The sequence below is a fragment of the Hypanus sabinus genome, chromosome 16 (genome assembly GCF_030144855.1).
Source record: "Hypanus sabinus isolate sHypSab1 chromosome 16, sHypSab1.hap1, whole genome shotgun sequence".
Taxonomy (NCBI): Eukaryota; Metazoa; Chordata; class Chondrichthyes; order Myliobatiformes; family Dasyatidae; genus Hypanus; species Hypanus sabinus.
Window position 1 is genome coordinate 14,688,571 of NC_082721.1, and position 18,251 is coordinate 14,706,821.

Genomic DNA, 18,251 nt, shown 5'->3' on the forward strand with positions numbered 1-18,251 from the left:
TCATGATTCAAAGTGGGATCTAGAAATTTCTTTTCATCTGGAGCTCAGTAGTAGCTGAAAAACAAAATCATAACTTGAAAATACAAAAGTATGCCTACTCAGAGTATGCAATATCCTATATCTGTTTATAGTGTACAATATGTGATCTTTGAAACTTATCCTAGGATAAAGCTGAATACCAAAGTTCCACACTGGTGAGTCCTGTTTAAACATGTGTTTTAAATTGGATCAATGCCAGAGATACTGACGAAAACCAAACAGGACAGTGTAGGCCTGCTGATAGTCGATTAGAGGATGCCTAGCAGCTAATTATTCAGGGCAGTGTGGTATGATGTAGACAGGAAGGTAACACTGAGGCTCAGGATAGTTTGTTCTTTCATTATGTGTTGTATGATGTCGACGATCATGGTCTTTCTATGACTGATAGTTCTTGGAAAACTTTTCTATAGAAGTGGTTTGCCATTGCCTTCTTCTGGGCAGTGTCTTTACAAGACAGATGACTCCAGCCATTATCAATACACTTTAGAGATCATTTGCCCAGCATCACTGGTCACTTAACCAGGACTTGTGATATGCACCCGTTGCTCGTAAGACCAATCCACTATCTGCTCCCATGGCTTCACGTGACCCTGATTCCGGAGGTGGTGGGGGGGGGGGGGGTGGTGTGAAGCAGATGCTACACCTTACCCAAGGGTGTTCTGCAGGCTAGCGAAGGGAAGGAGCTCCTTACACCGTTGGTAGAGACATATCTGCACCCATCGTGCACATGATAATACATATGATAAAATACACTTCTAGAAAAGGCTACCGGGAAATGATGGGCAAACTAGGGATTGAAGAAGAGATGAAATACAATTAAGGGGTTTGCTAAAGATAGCTAAGTTATTATTGTAGGCATGTGGTTGTCTGAGAATGAATAAAGAGAAAATGAAGTAAAGATGGTATTGTGGAATGTAGGTCATCGATAAATGATTGGAAGTGCACAAGGAGAGATAATGAGCTTGCAGTGGGATATTTTTGGTGACTTGGATGCATGTGGTTCTTTCACTACTTTGGAAGTCAAAATTAAGGCATGCAGAGAGGAACAAAATGTTCTAAAATTTAGTTTTGTTACAATTAAAAAGCTCATTACTTGAAAATATCGCAGAATGTAATCTACATTCCTAATCTGCTATTTTGTTAGTATCATCTGTGTATTTATTTCTACTAATGATAATTCTTAGTCATATATTTCAAATGTATTAATTTTAAAATTAGCTTTTGAAAATAAATGAAATTTATTTTTGAATGCTGCTTTTAAAATATTGAAGTGGCTGTATATAAAATGGAAGCTCTACTTTGTGTCTAGCAACAAAAATATAATACAGTTCTTTTAAATGTGTACTGAAGTATCTGCCTATAAAATATACCTTATAAGGGCTGCATTCCAGGACATGATTTAGCACTGTTTAATACTAAACTTTTCATCAGTTAGAATTGAAAGTTGCTTTATGTCAAAGCAGAAATTGGAGCACAGCAATGGTTTATGTTAACCTACACTATTACTAATGTAACACACACAAAATGCTGATGAAATGCAACAGGCCAGGCAGCATATATAGGAAGAAGTACAGTCGACGTTTCGGGCCGAGACCCTTTGTCAGGACTAAATGAAAGAAAAGATAGTAAAAGAGATTTGAAAGCGGGAGGGGGAGGTGGGGAATCCAAAATGATAGGAGAAGACAGGAGGGGGAGGGGTGAAGCTAAGAGCTGGAAAGGTGATTGGCAAAAGGGATACAGAGCTGGAGAAGGGAAAGGATCATGGGATGGGAGGCCTAGGGAGAAAGAAAGGGGGAGGAAAGCACCAGATGGAGAACAGGCAAGGAGTGATTGTGAGAGGGGCAAAGAGTGGAAAAAAAGGAAGAGAGAAAAAAGGGGGGAATAAATAAATAAGGGATGGGCTAAGAGGGGGAGGAGGGGCATTAACGAAAGTTAGACACTACATCCGGTGCTCCTGGTGCAGCCTTTTATATATTGTGAGACCTGATGCAGACTGGGAGACTGTTTCGCTGAACACCTACGCTCTGTCCACCAGAGAAAGCAGGATCTTCCAGTGGCCACACATTTTAATTCCACATTCTATTCCCATTCTGATAATGTCTATCCATGGCCTCCTCTACTGTCAAGATGAAGCCACACTCAAGTTGGAGGAACAACACCTTATATTCCGTCTGGGTAGCCTCCAACCTGATGGCATGAACATTGATTTCTCTATTAATTCCCCTCCTCCCCTTCTTACCCCATCACTTATTTATTTATTCCCCCCTTTTTTCTCTCTGCCCATCACTCTACCTGTTCTCCATCTCCCTCTGGTGCTCCCCTCCCACTTCCTTTCTTCCTAGGTCTCCCATCCCATGATCCTGTCCCTTCTCCAGCTCTGTATCCCTTTTGCCAATCACCTTTCCAGCTCTAAGCTTCACCCTTCCCCCTCCTGTTTTCTCCTATCATTTTGGATTCCCCCCCCCCTCCCCCTGAATTATAAAATCTCTTACTATCTTTTCTTTCAGTTAGTCCTGACAAATTGTCTCGGCCTGAAATGACAACTGTACTTCTTCCTATAGTTGCTGCCTGGCCTGCTGCGTTCTGCCAGCATTTTGTGGGTGTTGCTTGAATTTCCAGCATCTGCAGATTTCCTCATGTAATCACTAATGTACATTATCTCAGGGGCAAAAATAGACTAGATGGGCTTTTAAGCCATTCCAACTCACTAAAACATGGTGGAATTGTATGCAAGGAAGTACGTAAATGTTGCAAGACATCTCTGATTGTTTATAATCGTTCTGAACAATGAAGTGGGCACTTCTGTGGAATGCAAGAAATGGTGATGCTATAATTTTGAACCTCAATGTTTTTGAACTACGAAGCCAAAATGAAAAGATTTTTTTTGACAAATTGGTGATGTTTGAATGTAACTTGTATCTTTTTCAGTGTATTAACAGTATCCCTCCAAATGGAGACGCATTGATGATAATTGCAAAGGAATTGGGCAACAGGGTCTACAACAAGTATTCAATACGAAGGAAGATTAAAAATGAGATGGTGGACAAAATGAAAGACATTTATCACGGCTACGTTGAACTGTTGGCGAAGGATACAGAGGTAGTATTGATTAAATAATTTGTTTCTAGTGAAATTACATTTTCGTAATAAAGTGGAAAGTAGTAATTAAGAAAATATGTTTTTCTGGACTTTACAAGAAAGCAGTCAAATTGGCAATTTTTTGAATTGAAGGTTACAGTTGATCAGTAACATGTATTAAAATGATTACTTTTCTGCTTCAATATAATCCTGCCGGAATATTTCCTTGCCACACTAAAATTGTAACCAGTGAAACTGATGCTTTCCCATCAATTTTTATCAAAACTTTCTCAATGAACCACATCAAGAAAGGATTTTATAATTATGTTGGGTTCCATCACAATGCTTACAAATATTTTAATATTGTATACTCAGTGGCTACTGGCTGTATGTTTGCTTTCTTCTACTGCTGTAGCCCATCCACTTCAAGGTTCAACATGCTCTGCATTCAGAGATGCTCATCTACACACTACTGTTGTAATTTGTGGTTATTTGACTCACTGTCATCTTCCTGCCAGGTTGAACTAGTTTGGCCTTTTGCCCCAGAACTCTCTCATTAACATAGCATTTTCAACCACAAATCTGCCGCTCTATAAACTCTAGAGACTTTTTCTCGAAAAATTTGTGAGATCAGTAATTTCTGAGATACTCAAACCACTTCGTTTGGCACTTACAATCATCCTTTGGTTAAACTCACTTAAGTCACATTTCTTCCCCTTTCCAAAGTTTGATCTGAACAACAAGTGAATGTCTTGACCATGTCTGCATGTTTTTACGTATTGTTGCTGCCACATGATTGGCTGAATAGATATTTACTTTAACAAGCAGGTATACAGGTGTACCTAATAAAGTGGCCACTGAGTGCATGGCATCTTCTTGCAGTAAAACATTTGTCTCTCTTGCAGAGCAGATGGTAAGCATAATGCTTTAAAGCATTTTGAAATAACCATGTAACGAGGGAAAATGAGTGCTAATATATAGGAAAATGTATAGATACTTGTTATGACTATAGTTTGCATGATGCACAACGGTGTGCAAAATATTATTAAATTACAAATACTCATGGATATATTAAGAGAAAAGAAAGCAACATAAATAGAAATTGACTAGCATAAGGAATAGAATGCGTTCATGAATATTTCTTCAATTAGAAGACGGTTAAGCTGTAATGATATGACATATCTTGATGTCTGGATCCTTTTTCTTGCAGCATGGAAAATGCAATTTAGCAAATCGAGGGATACTATAAAGGACAGGCAACAACAGATGTAATTTGCTGTATAACAGTGTGGACTAATGTGTTTTGGGAGGAGAAATGAGCAATGAGGGATATAAGCTCAAAACAAATGTTTGGAAAGGAACAGAATGTGTTGGAAACATTCAGCAGCTCAGACATTTTTATTCTGACCTGAAGTATTATCCCTGTTTCTCTTTTCACACATTCTGCTTGTCCTGCTGATTGTTTCCAGCATTTGCTGCTTCTATTTTAGATTTCCAGCATCTGCAGTGTTTTTGGTTTTCATTGAGTTCAGAATCAGGTTTATTATCACGGACATATGTCATGAAATATGTTTTGCGGCACCCATTCTGTGCATTACGTAAAATATACTCTAAACATAGCAACACCACAAATGCTGGAGTGACTCTGCAGGTCAGACAGCAGTCAATATTTCAGGCCGAGACCCTTCTTCAGGACTGGAAAGGAAGAGAGAAGAAGCCAGAATAAAAACGGTGAGGAGAAAGGGAAAGAGAATAGATAAAAGGTGACAGATGAAGCCAGGTGGGTACAAAAGGTAAAGGACTGGAGAGGAAGGAATCTGATAGGAGAGAAGAAAGGAGGAGAACTTAGGGGAGGAGATAGGCAGGTGAGAAGAGGTAAGAGGCCAGAGTGGGGAAAAGAAGAGTTGTTTAGGGGGGGAAGAAATACCGGATGGATAATGGATATTCACGCCATCAGGTCATACTATAAACTACAATAAAAATATATTAAAAAATAATTAGTGCAAAAAGGGCAAAAAAATGTGAGGAAGTATTTATGCGTTCATTGTCCATTCAGAAATCTGATGGCAGAGGAAAGTAAGCTGTTTTAAGTGTGCATCTCCAGGCTCCTATACCACCTCGGACAGTAGTAATGAGAAGGAAGAGGCCATGTCTTGGGTGGTGAGGGTCCTTAAATGATAGATGTTACCTTAATGATGTTAGGAGTAGTTTGCAAGAATATAATTGAATGTAAATTTGGTATTGGTTTATTATTGTCACATGTACCAGGATACAGTGAAAAGACACGGATCAAATCATTACACAGTGCATTGGGCAGAACAAGCTAAAACAATAACAATACAGAATAAAGTGTAAAAGCTAAGAAAAAGTACAGTGCAGGTAAATATTGAGGTACAAGATCATAACAAGATAGATTGTGAAGTCAAGTGTCCTTCAGGAGATCCATTCAAGAATAACAATGGGGTAGAAGCTGCCCCTGAGCCTGGCAGTACGTGCTTTCAAGCTTTCCTATCTTCTGTCTGATAGGAGGGGGAGAAGAGAAAATGTCCGGGGTGGGTGTGGTCTTTGATTATACAAGCAATGAGAAGTGGATACAGTCCATAGATTAGATAAAGCAGAAGTAGGAATTTGGATTTTATAAGCAGTAATATTTGGAACCTTTCAGTGGGTAAATTTAACATGCTTCAAACCTTTTTATTTAATTGATTGTTTCTTATGAATATAATGTAAGTTATCCTGCAATTCTAGCTAAACAATTTCCTGCCTCGTGAGTACGTGATGCATCTGGAAAGAAAGATGAACTCGGGTCCTTCACTGGTCAGTGAGGATTCTTCCTGGCCATATCTCCTGGTTGTACAATTGGGAACTCATCTCGTGAATCTGATGGTTCGTGAAATTAAAATCCCCATATACACCCAAAATGAAGCTCAGAAAAATCTTATTCCTGTCTTGTATCACATGTACAGCTTTCGCAGTAACAAACAGGTAAGGCACAGTTTTCTTTTGAATTTTCCATAGATTTTTGTTGTTATTTTGAAGGATATGCATTAGCCCATTGGTTTGCATCTTTAATTGTGAGAACAGGTTTTATTTTGCATATTAGGATTAATCAATGAGGTTTCAGAGCAAGAGAAAAAATCTCACATTTATATTTCCCTTTTAGGATCTTGGAGCATCTTGAAGTACTTCACAGCCTATTAAGTACTAAACTTCAGTCGTTAGTATAAAGCGGGAAGCACAGTAGATAATTTGTATATATGAATTCCTGTCTTGCAGAGGAGTGATTAAAATTCAGATTTCTTTAATGTTGACTGAAGTATAAATATTGATCAAGACACCCAAGGCACTTCTTCAGAATAATGCCTCAGGATGTTTTCCACCCAACTTAGATAAAGCTTTGCAATACCTCATCTGAAAAATGACACACCTGACACGGCAGCAGTTCATCTGTACAGCCTTGGAATATCAATATAAAACTTCCTAACACAGCTAAGCCAACTGAAAATATTGCTCTTCACTAATACCAAATTAGATAATGCTAATAACCCAAAGAACGAGAAGCTTATTTTATAAATAACATTGCATGTGTAAAGCAGCAATAGTTGGGTAGAACAATTTTCTTTTGCTGTTTTTTGTTCAAGTATATTGTTGGAATGTCAGTTTTGCATCAGTAGGTGAGAACAAAAACAAAGGGACTAAAAATTTCAAAAATATTACTTGTTTTCAGAAACATTCTTCTGCCCATTAGGAAAGCAAATGTGACCATTCACAAGTTTCTGATTCGGAGCCAATTGTGCCTTCAGTATCACAGAAACCCATTTTTTTCTTCATCTGTTCTTGAACTTGTTCCTAGAATCTTAGTTTTTCTATCATAAAAATAGCAGACTAATCACATGCACATTTAGTCTCCCTCTTCTGAAATGAGAGCACAAATAACTCCCAGGATAATTTTGGGACGGGATCTGAGAAGGGGAAAATGAATGAAATATATATTAATAGAAAAATGGTGTTAGGGAAATTGACAAGATGGAAGGCCTTTACATCTACAGGACCTGATAACCAGAGTGTTTAGGAAATGGCCTAAGATTTGATGGACCCATTGCTGGTTATTTCCCAGTGCTCAATAGACTCTTGGAAAATATATCTCTCAAACTACTCCATCCTGGCCCTTGCACTTTATTTATCTACTTGCTTCTCTGGCTCATCAGTGAACCTGGAGGACTCTGTCGACAAAGCAGTATGATGCTGGTAACTGTAACATTATACTCTGCTTTCTGTGACTCCTGATGAAGGGTTTCGGCCCGAAACGTTGTCACTACCTCCTCCATAGATGCTGTCTGGCCTGCTGAGTTCTGCCAGCATTTTGTGTTTTTATTTATTTCCAGCATCTGCAGATTCACTCATGTTGACTCTGCATTCTGTTTTTTTTTTCATATTACTCCAATATACGTCTTTATAGAATGATCTGCCTGGATTGTAAACATAAACTTTTGACTATATTCCATATATGTGACCATATATATATTCCATATATATATATAAAAAAGCCAATTACCATGTACTGGAGGATCACCAATAAAGCCCCACTATTTAGAATAAATTAAATGAAGAGAAAACATAACTGTAGCCTGGCATCAGTAGAGGGGAAAATGGTAAAAGTAGGGTATGTAAGATTATGAAGGATTGAATGGCAGAGTGCTTTGAGAAGAGTGAGATCATTGCAGAGTGTCAGTGTGGATTTGCAAAAAGGAAATTGGACTTGGCAAATCTACTGAAATTCTTTGAGGGTGTATCTGACAAAAGAGAACTAGTGGATGTGATATACTGTATTCAGATTCCTAAAAGGCTTTCAGTATAAGAGATCAGTAGATCTGGGATGATAGAATTAATGAGAGAACCAATTAAATACAGTGGGAGGATTAATTTCTTTCCAATTCAACAATATAGATCTTCTAGCCATCAGAGTTAGAAATGCAATCATTCGACGGGCAGAAGAAGATAAATGCAGTGAGTCTAACATTGGTAAACCAAAAATTGCGGTAATAGGATGAGGTTGTAAATCAATATTCAAAACCGCAGAAATAATATCAAAAATATCTTTCCAATATTTCTCCAAAAACAAACAAGACCAAAACATATGAGTTAAAGACGCAATTTCAGAATGACATTAATGAATGAAGTGAGTTGATTCAATTATGCATATATTTGGTAAAGGTTAGAACAGTGAGAGGGTATGTTCAAGTTCGAGTTTATTGTCATCTGTACTGTACATGTATATAGTCAAATGAAATTATGTTCTTCTGGACCACAGTGCACCTACAAAACATGCATCACACACAGCACCTAAAACAAAATATCATAAATTATGGAATATATATTTAGTACTGTGCAAAAGTCAGCCACATGTATAGCAAAGGTACTCAATATTTTTGCACAGTACTGTAGTAATTTTACTTATTGCATTGTACTGCTGCAAAAAAAAACAAATTTCATGACACACGTAAGTGATGATAAACCTGATTCTGATATGGGTCTCTATTGTAGATTGAGAGTGGGAAGGGGGCAGGGAGAGGGGAATCATGGTTGGAAAGGGAGTGGAAGATTCAGAGAGACATTCTGTATTGATCAATAAACCAATTTTTTGGAATCAAATTACCTTGCCTGGTGACTCGGTGCTGAGTGTATCTACATCCGTGCCACTCCTACCCCAGTTCCTTCTCTGCCATCTGTCCCACACCCCTCCCAAAGCACAGCACCCTCACCATTCCCAGCATCCTTTGCTCCTATCAGATTTTCAAATTCTCCCTCCCCTCGCATTTACATTTACAGTACTGTGCAAAAGCCTTAGGCACTTTAGCTCGATATATACACACACACACACACACTTAAAACTTTTTCATGGTACTGTAGTTATTCGAGTGGCAGGGTGGAGATGCGTCTCTACCAAAGGAGATGTAAGGTACTTCACCCCCACCCCCACCTCCCCCTGCTAGCCTGCAGCTTACCCTTGGGCCAGGTGTAGCACCTGGTTAGAGCCCCCTCCAATCAGGGTCAGGTGAAGCCATGGGAGCAGTTGTTGGACAGTCATAGAGCAGCTGGTGCATATCACAAGTCCTGGTTATGTGACCGCAGACACCGGTCAGACAGCTCTGAAGAATATTAATAATGGCTATGGTCACTCATCTTGTAAAGACACTTCCCAGAAGAAGGCAATGACAAGCTTCTTCTGTGGAAAAATTTGCAAAGATTAATCATGGTCATGGAAAGGCCATGATTGCCCACGTGATCTGACGCGATACATGATGAACACACTGCAGTTATAGAAGGCCTGTCTGTTTTAATGAGGCTGGACAGAAGTAGGTACAAGTGGAGTGTTCCATTGTAAGAAGCTCCAGAATCAAGGACACAATCTAAAGTTAAAGAATAAATGATGAAAGACCCGAAACAAAAAATGTTTTCACTAGAGTGGTAGACTTGTGCAATTCCCTACCAGAAATGAGTTAAAGCCACATCAGTAAATATATATTTGCGAAGGTTCTTAAGGCTAAAAGAAATCAAGCAATAGGAGAATTTTTAAAAAACTTTGAATGATGAAGTGGTTTCAGAGGGCCAAATGGGTTTCTCCTGCTCCTATTTCTGCTTCATTACAGCCATTTAAGCAGGGGTTTTTTAACATCCATTCAGGCTTGGGAGTATTGTGTTACTTTAGCTAATTAGTTAACATTTCAATGAAGTAGGGAGTTACAGGGTGTTGACCCAGCAATGTTAAAAGAAAGGTGATTATATGGCTACCGTGGTCATGGTTGTTAATTTATATTTTTTAACCTTTTTATCTCCTGGGTCGGCAGCTCAGGGTGAAATCTTTTTGAGGTTGGTCTTGTATCACAGTAAAATACCAATTGGTAAAGTTAGAAAATATTCCATTATAGGGTACTGTATTCATTTACTTCTTTTGTCACCACTCCCTTGATGGACCAGACCAAGCTCATTCTGATCATCCCATGCATGTCATGAGAACTGTATTCCACTGGGCTTGTGGCAATGTAAATAATCTTGATGGCATCTGTTTTCTCCAAGGGAGATTCAACATTTTTTTTCAGAGGAGCAAGGCTTTAGACTATAATAGTGGTCAATGAACCACTCCTTTTAGAACAATGTTTTCGCTCAATAGCTAATTGTGACTTCATCCATCTTTATTAACTCATCGTATAATAGCAAATCTTATGAACTGATGACAGATTTTACAAATATGTTTTTATTATAATCTAAACTACTTGCTCATTCATTTTAGGAGCAGGAATAGATCACTTGACCCTTGCTTGAGTCTGCTGCTCATTCATGGCTGAATTGATAGTACATTCGTCTGCATCTAATCATAAGGGTTCGGATAGAGTCAAGATGCTTAACTCGATCTTAAAGTATTCAAAAGCACTGCTTCTATCATTTTCTTGAGGAGGAGTTCCAAAGACTCATGACCAAAAAAAATTGCCTTGCCTCTGTCATAATTTTAAATAGTGATCCCACCTGGTTCTGGGTTCCCCTACACCCAGCCTGTCAAGAAATTTGTAATTTAGTTAAATCTAAAACCCATTTATATTATTGTTTTTAAGATCACAAAATGAAAAACTTTCTCAGCTATGAATGGAGAATAACGTATAAGTAATAGTGGAAACATGTTTTTGGTGGTGAATATTTTCTAAGTGGCACTCTTTCCACTTGGCTTCTCTCACCTTTGATGTCAGTGTATAAGTGCCTTCAATTTTCAACTGGTTCCTCCAGCAAAGTACATAAGAATAGGATATTTGAATCATGCGAGTAGTGACCTGGGAAAAGAAAAGTTGACTCTGTTCATGTTGCTTTACAAAAGGCACCTGCCTTATGTAGTAATGGAGCTGTGTGAAGAGGGGGAGTAAATTACAAGATGTTTGAAAACTCTTAGCCCAGGAGTAGAAATTTATAGATAAAAAAGAAATGTAGATCATTAATTAATATAAAGATAATGATATAGTGAATATATTAGAATGAGGTTTATATCACTGACATGTTGTATGTGGTGAAATTTGTTGCTTTGGAGCAGCAGTACTGTGCAATTATATTTAAAAATACTATTGTTAGACTAAGAAATATATAGAAATAGAAGAAGTGAGGTAGTTTCATGGGCTCATGGTCCATCCAGAAATCTGATGGCAGAGTGGAAGAAGCCTTTCCTAAAACATTGAGTGTGTGTCTTCAGGCTCCTGTATCATCCAACGCATGCTGTCTTTTCATTGCTACTATCCCCCCGATGGTAACAGTAAGAAGAGTGCATGCCTTGGATGGTGAGGGTCCTTAATGATGGATGCCACTGCCTTGAGGCATTGTCTATTGGAGATATCTTCGATGGTGGGGAAGCTAGTGCCCATGATGAGCTGGCTGAGTTTACAATCCTCTGCAGCTTTTTCTGATCCTGTGCACTGGCCCCTTCACACAGTGATGCAATGGTATATCTATAGATATTTAGCTATAGATACTGTCATTATTTTAAAAAATATATGTTGTAACTATGCACTTTTCTAAAATTTAAATGAGTTATATGTAAGTTTGATTGGATAAATTAGGACTTTATTCCCTGGAGTGTGGGAGAATGAGGGGAGATTTGATAGAGGGATATAAAATGATGAGGGGTATAGATAGAGTAAATTCAAGCAGGCTTTTTCCATGGAGGTTGAGTGAGACTAGGACCAGAGGTCATGGGTTAAGGGTGAAAGGTGAAATATTTAATGGGAACATGTGGGAGATCTTCACTCAGAGGATGGTGTGCGTTTGGAACGAGCTGCCAGTGGAAGTGGTGGATGCGGGTTAATTTACAACATAAGAGAAATTTGGATGAACGTTGACGGGAGGGCAATGGTTCAGGTGCGGGTCGATGGGTTGGATAAAATAATAGTTCAGCTCAGACTAGATGGGTCAAAGGTCCGCTTTCTATGCTGTAGTGCCCTATGATGCTGATTTTTTTTTTGCTTGAATTGCATCTTTCTTTTGCAGATTGGCTTCATCAAACCACATCCTGTTCTAACTCAAATGATTTCTGAAGCTGCAGAAACAACTCTGACCTTTGACTCCAGTGTCATGCCAATGATGTGCCCACCCATCCCATGGACTTCACCTAAGTTTGGCGCCTATGTCTTGAATCCCACAAAACTGATGCGGTGCTTGGAAGGAGCCCTACAACATCAATTGCTTTTGGAAAAGTGTAAAAGCAGTAACTTACACGCAGTATTAGATTCCCTTAACCAACTTGGAAACTGTGCTTGGAAAGTGAACAAACCAATGCTTGATTTAATTATCTCTATTTTTAATGACAAAGGAAGTGAGAAGCTGGATATCCCACCTCCTCTCACTGAAGCTCCAGATATGCCCAAGTATGACTCAAAATCTGACATGACTCCAGCAGAAAAATCTGTCTTGAAAAGAAGAATGGCTTGGGTCAGGAAAAGATCAGCTGAAATGCACAGCCTTCGAATGGATGCCCTTTATAAGCTTTCCATAGCCAATCATGTCAGAGACGATGTATTCTGGTTTCCTCACAACATGGACTTTCGAGGAAGGACATACCCTTGCCCTCCATACTTCAATCACCTAGGCAGCGATGTTACTCGTGCCGTATTATTATTTGCAGAAGGAAAGCCTTTGGGAGAACATGGATTAAATTGGTTGAAAATTCACCTTGTTAATTTAACTGGGTTTAAAAAATCATGCTCCCTCAAAGAGAGACTTTCTTATGCTAAAGAAGTAATGGACGACATCTTGGATTCGGCCGATAAGCCTTTAACAGTAAGTGAAAATATCTCAGATGTGCCTGTCTTTATGTGGCTAACTCATTGCATATGCATGTTATAATTTTCCGTGTGACTGTTTGAGTTGTATATCTTAAAAATCAGAGTTGAATACTTCTGTGGATATGCGGTAAAGGAGTGTCGTGTGATTGCTACTTCTGCATGTGAAGCTATCCCCAGGAGGGGGGATAAAACCTCTGCATTATTTGCTTCGATTAATTATTAACAGCATTGGAGTTATCTAAAATCTTTTATACTTGAAGGATGAGATGGCAAGGGCCGTACTCTTTGGTATCATTAGATAATTCAATTGTAGTCACAAGAAAGCTCGCCTATCGGAGACTCAAATTTTGGATGATATTAAAGTTACAGAGTGTAGAATGAGGGCAGTTGGCAAGGACATGGGCCAGAAACATCGACTGTTTATTCTTCTCCATAAATGCTGCTTAATCTGCTGAATTTCTTTAGCATTTTGTATATATTATTTTGGATTTCCAGCATCTGCAGAATTTCTCGCATTTAGGATTAATTAAGTCTTGAATTAACAAGACATTGCATAAAAATTAATGCTGTTTTAAGTGAAGAACAGAATCTTCATTTTTGCAGTAACAGTTTATATATTTTCAATTTAAAAGGTCTTCTTTAAAATAAAGCAGGTAGAAATATCAGTATCATTTGCCTTTGATGAATGCTGTTTACATAAGATGTTATGTTAGTGAATCTAAACTGTTTGCTTCCCTCAGGGGAGAAAGTGGTGGATGAATGCAGATGAGCCTTGGCAAGCTTTAGCCTGTTGCAAAGAGATAGCACATGCTGTGAGATCACCTGATCCGACTAAATACGTCTGCTATTTCCCAGTCCATCAAGTAAGTTCTAAAATATTTAGAAAAATATTCCTATATATACCTTGCACCTGCAGTAAACATTGTTTTGACAAGATGGTTACTTGATTTGGAAGACTGAAGAACTGAAAACAAAATTAAATCCAAATTGGTTTGTTAGTTTGAACGTACAGCGCAGAAACAGACCTTTGCACTTTGCATGTCTGCATTGATCATGATGCCAACTAATCCCATGGCTCAACACAAGGTCTCTATCAATTTCTAAACTATATTGAACATTAAGTAGATGTACAGTATTTGTAAGTGTTTCCATATTAGTTACTATTATTGCTGATTTCCTAACTATTTTTAACATGTTTTCACAGTAGAGTTAATACTCAAAATAATTATGTAATTACCATGACATTATCTAAATGTGAGCATGCACAAAGAAGCTGCAATCTTATATGATGAATTATGGTCTTGAATGTTAAGTGCCCTTCCTTTAAATAGTGTAATAACTTCCTGCAATATTTTCGCTATCATGTTAGGTGATATCACCACTGTCATATTATCTCCAGCTCATTGTAATCTTTGTCGATTTCAAGAAATTTGGAGAAGAGAGAGATAGAGGGAATTAATTTCATAAGCCAAGTCCAAATAACTTATTCTACAAAATTATATTCAGTGCATGTTCTGTTTTTGCGGGGAAAGGGGGTTTTGGGGGTTGATGATTGGGATGCCATTCTTTTTTGTGCAGGGAAGGTGAGTTTGATGTTTCTGTCTGAATGACTTTCATGTTCTTTGTTTCGTGGCTATCTGGAGAAGACCTATTTCGGAGTTGTATACAGATAACATGCTTTGATAATAAATGAACCTTTGATGTTCAGGCAATAATAGCTGCTTTCAACTTTCAAAGTCATGGTTCTTGTTAAAAAGTAAAATCATGGTTGAAGTGTTTGAGATGACATGGAATGATGTCTTAAATGTTGTCAAGTTATCTATTAGCACTGAAAATTTAGTGAGAGGAGATACCTTTAGATTTTAATTACTGTTGGAGATGTAAAAAATACTGTTCTATCTTCCTTAATAATATCATCACATCATTTTTATTTTTCTTTAAAAGATTTAAAAGATCTTTTAAAAAGATTAGCTTTATTTGTCACATGTACATCAAAACATTTAAACATACAGTGGAATGCTTCATTTGCATCAAATCAAATCTGTGAGGATTGTGCTGGGCAGTACACATGCTCCCACTCTTCCGATGCCAATATAGTATGCCCATATCTCCCTAATCCTAACCATGCATCTTTGGAATTTAGGAGGAAACCTACGCACACGGGAAAAAAATGTACAAACTCCTTATGGGATTAAACTCTGAGCAGTAATCGCTGTTGTTCTAAAGCAATGTACTAGCCACTATTCTGCCAGGTTCAGGACTGTGTAATACACATTACATAGGAGGGCATAAGCTAATATGATTGTGGTTAAAGTAAGAGCAGAGAGTGTAGAAGATCAACCAAAATACCCACGCCCTGACTCCACTGTCGACATTGGCCATGCCTCGTCTTGCTTTGCCTGTTGTTTGGGAAAGGCTGCTGATTGTGATTGATTTCTTTGTGCTGGACAATGAGGAGAGAAGATGTGATGGATGGAGAATAATGATCAGATTATTGAAACGGACTGTGTAGGAAAGGATGAAGAGGGCAGTATGCAGTAGAGAGGGGATTGTAAGATTGGATGTCAGGTGTGAGAAGAGCATGAGGGCGAGTGATTTGGGGATGGGGAGAAATCTAGCTGAAAGGGATTAAAGGAAGGGTGGGTGAGGGTTGTAGGTAATGGTTAAAGGCGTCCATATCTGACCCCAAAAATGTGTGTGTCTGACTATGGATATGCAGACTGCACACATGAATACATGCACCTAACATGTTCAATACCTCTGGATGAAGGACTTTGTCAGGTCCATGTGTAGTTGTATTTAATGTTAAACTCCTCAATGTAAAATTCAGCATTTGGAACATCAGAATGCTGGTAGATAACTCCAGCAGTGACAGATTAACCATTGTTTTGCTATCACAGCCTGGGAAGCTCAAACACTGTCATTACAGCCATGAGGGAGACACAATAGGCAGGAGATGGCCAGCTGGAAAGGCAAACTGGAAGAGACACTCCACCGTCATAGCATGTGCTATGCCATTATGACTGAACAAGTCTGTCATTCATCTCAGAAACTACACTGTGGGATGTAAGCATCTCATAGCCTGGTGGCGTTTTTTGAACATGGGAACAGCTGAATGCAGTTATCAACATATACTGCCTAAGTCTGCAAGTTGTGTATTTGTCTCAGAAAAAGAAATATCTTGTGCCATATCTCCAATGAGACAAACTAAAATAGCTGGACAGTATCAATGCCAAATTCAGGAAAGATGCAGTCTTCTGGCAAGATGTGATTGGGAAGAAAAGGATGCTAACTCTTAACAGACTTGTCCTCCTGGCAAAGCTGTCAGAGCAGAGTTTTGTCATAGCCAACACAGTGTTTTCCAAAGAGATGAACACAAGATATTATAAGAACATACTGATCCAGGGACTGGCACCGGCTCTGGTTAGCTTATATCATCATTTGCACGAAAGGCTGTAAGCACACCATGGTTGTTACCAACGATTGATCCTAATCCACTCTGTTGTCTCCATCAGCTGCTGCAAAATAATAGATGCAATAGAAACTCTGTAGCCTGAAAAACAATTTAAAAAGCCTCAAAGGACCAGCAAAGATACATCTTCCCAGACAGATGACCTGAAAACACTCAAACAACTGGAGCTAACACGTCCACAGCACCTGACTGTCCTCTAGTCCATGACGATTGGTACATTTAAAGAGGCACTTGACTTCTGTACCAGAAAATGTCGACTAGTTTGATGAGTCATGAAATCTTGGAGAAAATTAACTCCAACTATACCACCTCAAAGCAAAAGGAACACTTACATGAGCAAGAGAAAACACATAAGTCCAAGTGGTGGGTGAAAAACATACAAGGGGTCCTTTAATAACCAAGATAATACAAGATCTCTCTAATACTAATCAAGTGCACTCTTCAGAACTGTCGAGGTATATATGGTCTGAAGGCTGAAATACATAACCGTTACCGTTTCTCTGCCAATGCCCTTGGAGCCAACAATAGAAATGAAGCTATCAGGAACAGAGGCCATCAGCCTTCAACAGAAGGAGCATTCATTCCTCACACACCATCCAGTATAACCTCAGTGCCACTCCTAAATGGCAAGGCGTTGAGTTGGAAAAGCTAAAAACCCTGTGATAAAAAAGACCTGGGGAGCAGGTAGTATCCTTGCTGAAGTTCTAAAGCTTGACATAAGATAACTTCAGACACACATTTATAACCTCATCTCCCACATCTGTGGGAGCAGATACATTAATAAATTCTCAAGAAAGTGGTCAAGTCTAAATGTAGTGACTAAGTGAATGCCTCCTTGTTCTGTATGGGTGGATTTTTCTGACCTTAAAAAAGAAATCTTCAGACTCGTATCAATTGAGGAGGACTGTGGAGCATCCAGCTCAAACTTAATTGGCCATAAAATATTACCTCCATGTAAATCTGCTACATGATGGTATGTGACGTATGATCTTAAGCAAAGAGTCCACAGCAGATTCCATCTCTCTGCAAAATAGAAACCAAAGTTTTGGGAGAACTCAGAGGGTCAAGCAGTATATGTGGAGACGAAGTTCGGTATTTCGGTTTGAGATCATGTATCTATCCTGATGTCTCAAAAGCACTCCAACTCTGCTTTGGGCAACTGGCGTGGTAGTAGAACCTGCAGGGTGATCAGATCTGTGAAACCTGCGAAGATATGTCCAGCCTGGAAAATAGCATAGTGGGAAGTGTGGATAGCAGCCATCTGACTCATTGTTTGAATTACCAATAACATAATTCTCACCCGGGTTTCATTGAGAGGAAAATAATATTTTGAATAATAATGCTAAGAAAGAAACATTGTCAGAAAAATGTCATTATCCTGATTAAGGGTCTCCATCCCCAACATCAACTCTATCCCTTTTCATTGATGCTGCCTGACCTACTAAGTTCATCCACTATTTTGTGTGTGTTACTCTTATCCTGATTTGATTCTTTTATCAATTAAGTTGCAATTTATCAATTGAAAGGTTTTAACTGTAACTAGTATTTGGCAATTTTAAGTGCATTAAAACAAATATACAGAAAGTTGCAGTGATATCTAATCAGAAATTAATCATAAAATATCAATCCTGTCATTATAAAACTAGCAATTACAAGTTAAGGACGAAGTCCCTCAATAGGCTGAGTTATTCCGATTTGCTACTCTCCCTCACAAGAAATCCACTTTTGCTGCACCACAGTAAATGAAAATCAAAAACAAAGCTGCACAATCTGGAAATCATTTCTGTTTTTGCCATTAAACCTTAATTTATTCTCTATTATTGGCATTGGTTGCAGCAATTGAA

The 18,251-nt window shown here is 38.5% G+C and overlaps 1 protein-coding gene across 1 annotated transcript in view; it reads left to right on the forward strand.

The window, feature by feature from the left end:
• The window catches only part of polrmt (polymerase (RNA) mitochondrial (DNA directed)), a 76,268-nt gene that overhangs the window by 26,925 nt on the left and 31,092 nt on the right, over nt 1-18,251 (forward strand). Inside the window, exons 8-11 of the mRNA XM_059991161.1 lie at nt 2,968-3,138; nt 5,866-6,102; nt 12,142-12,930; nt 13,676-13,798. Of these exons, the coding sequence (XP_059847144.1) occupies nt 2,968-3,138; nt 5,866-6,102; nt 12,142-12,930; nt 13,676-13,798 (1,320 nt within the window). The remainder of the gene's footprint in view (nt 1-2,967; nt 3,139-5,865; nt 6,103-12,141; nt 12,931-13,675; nt 13,799-18,251) is intronic.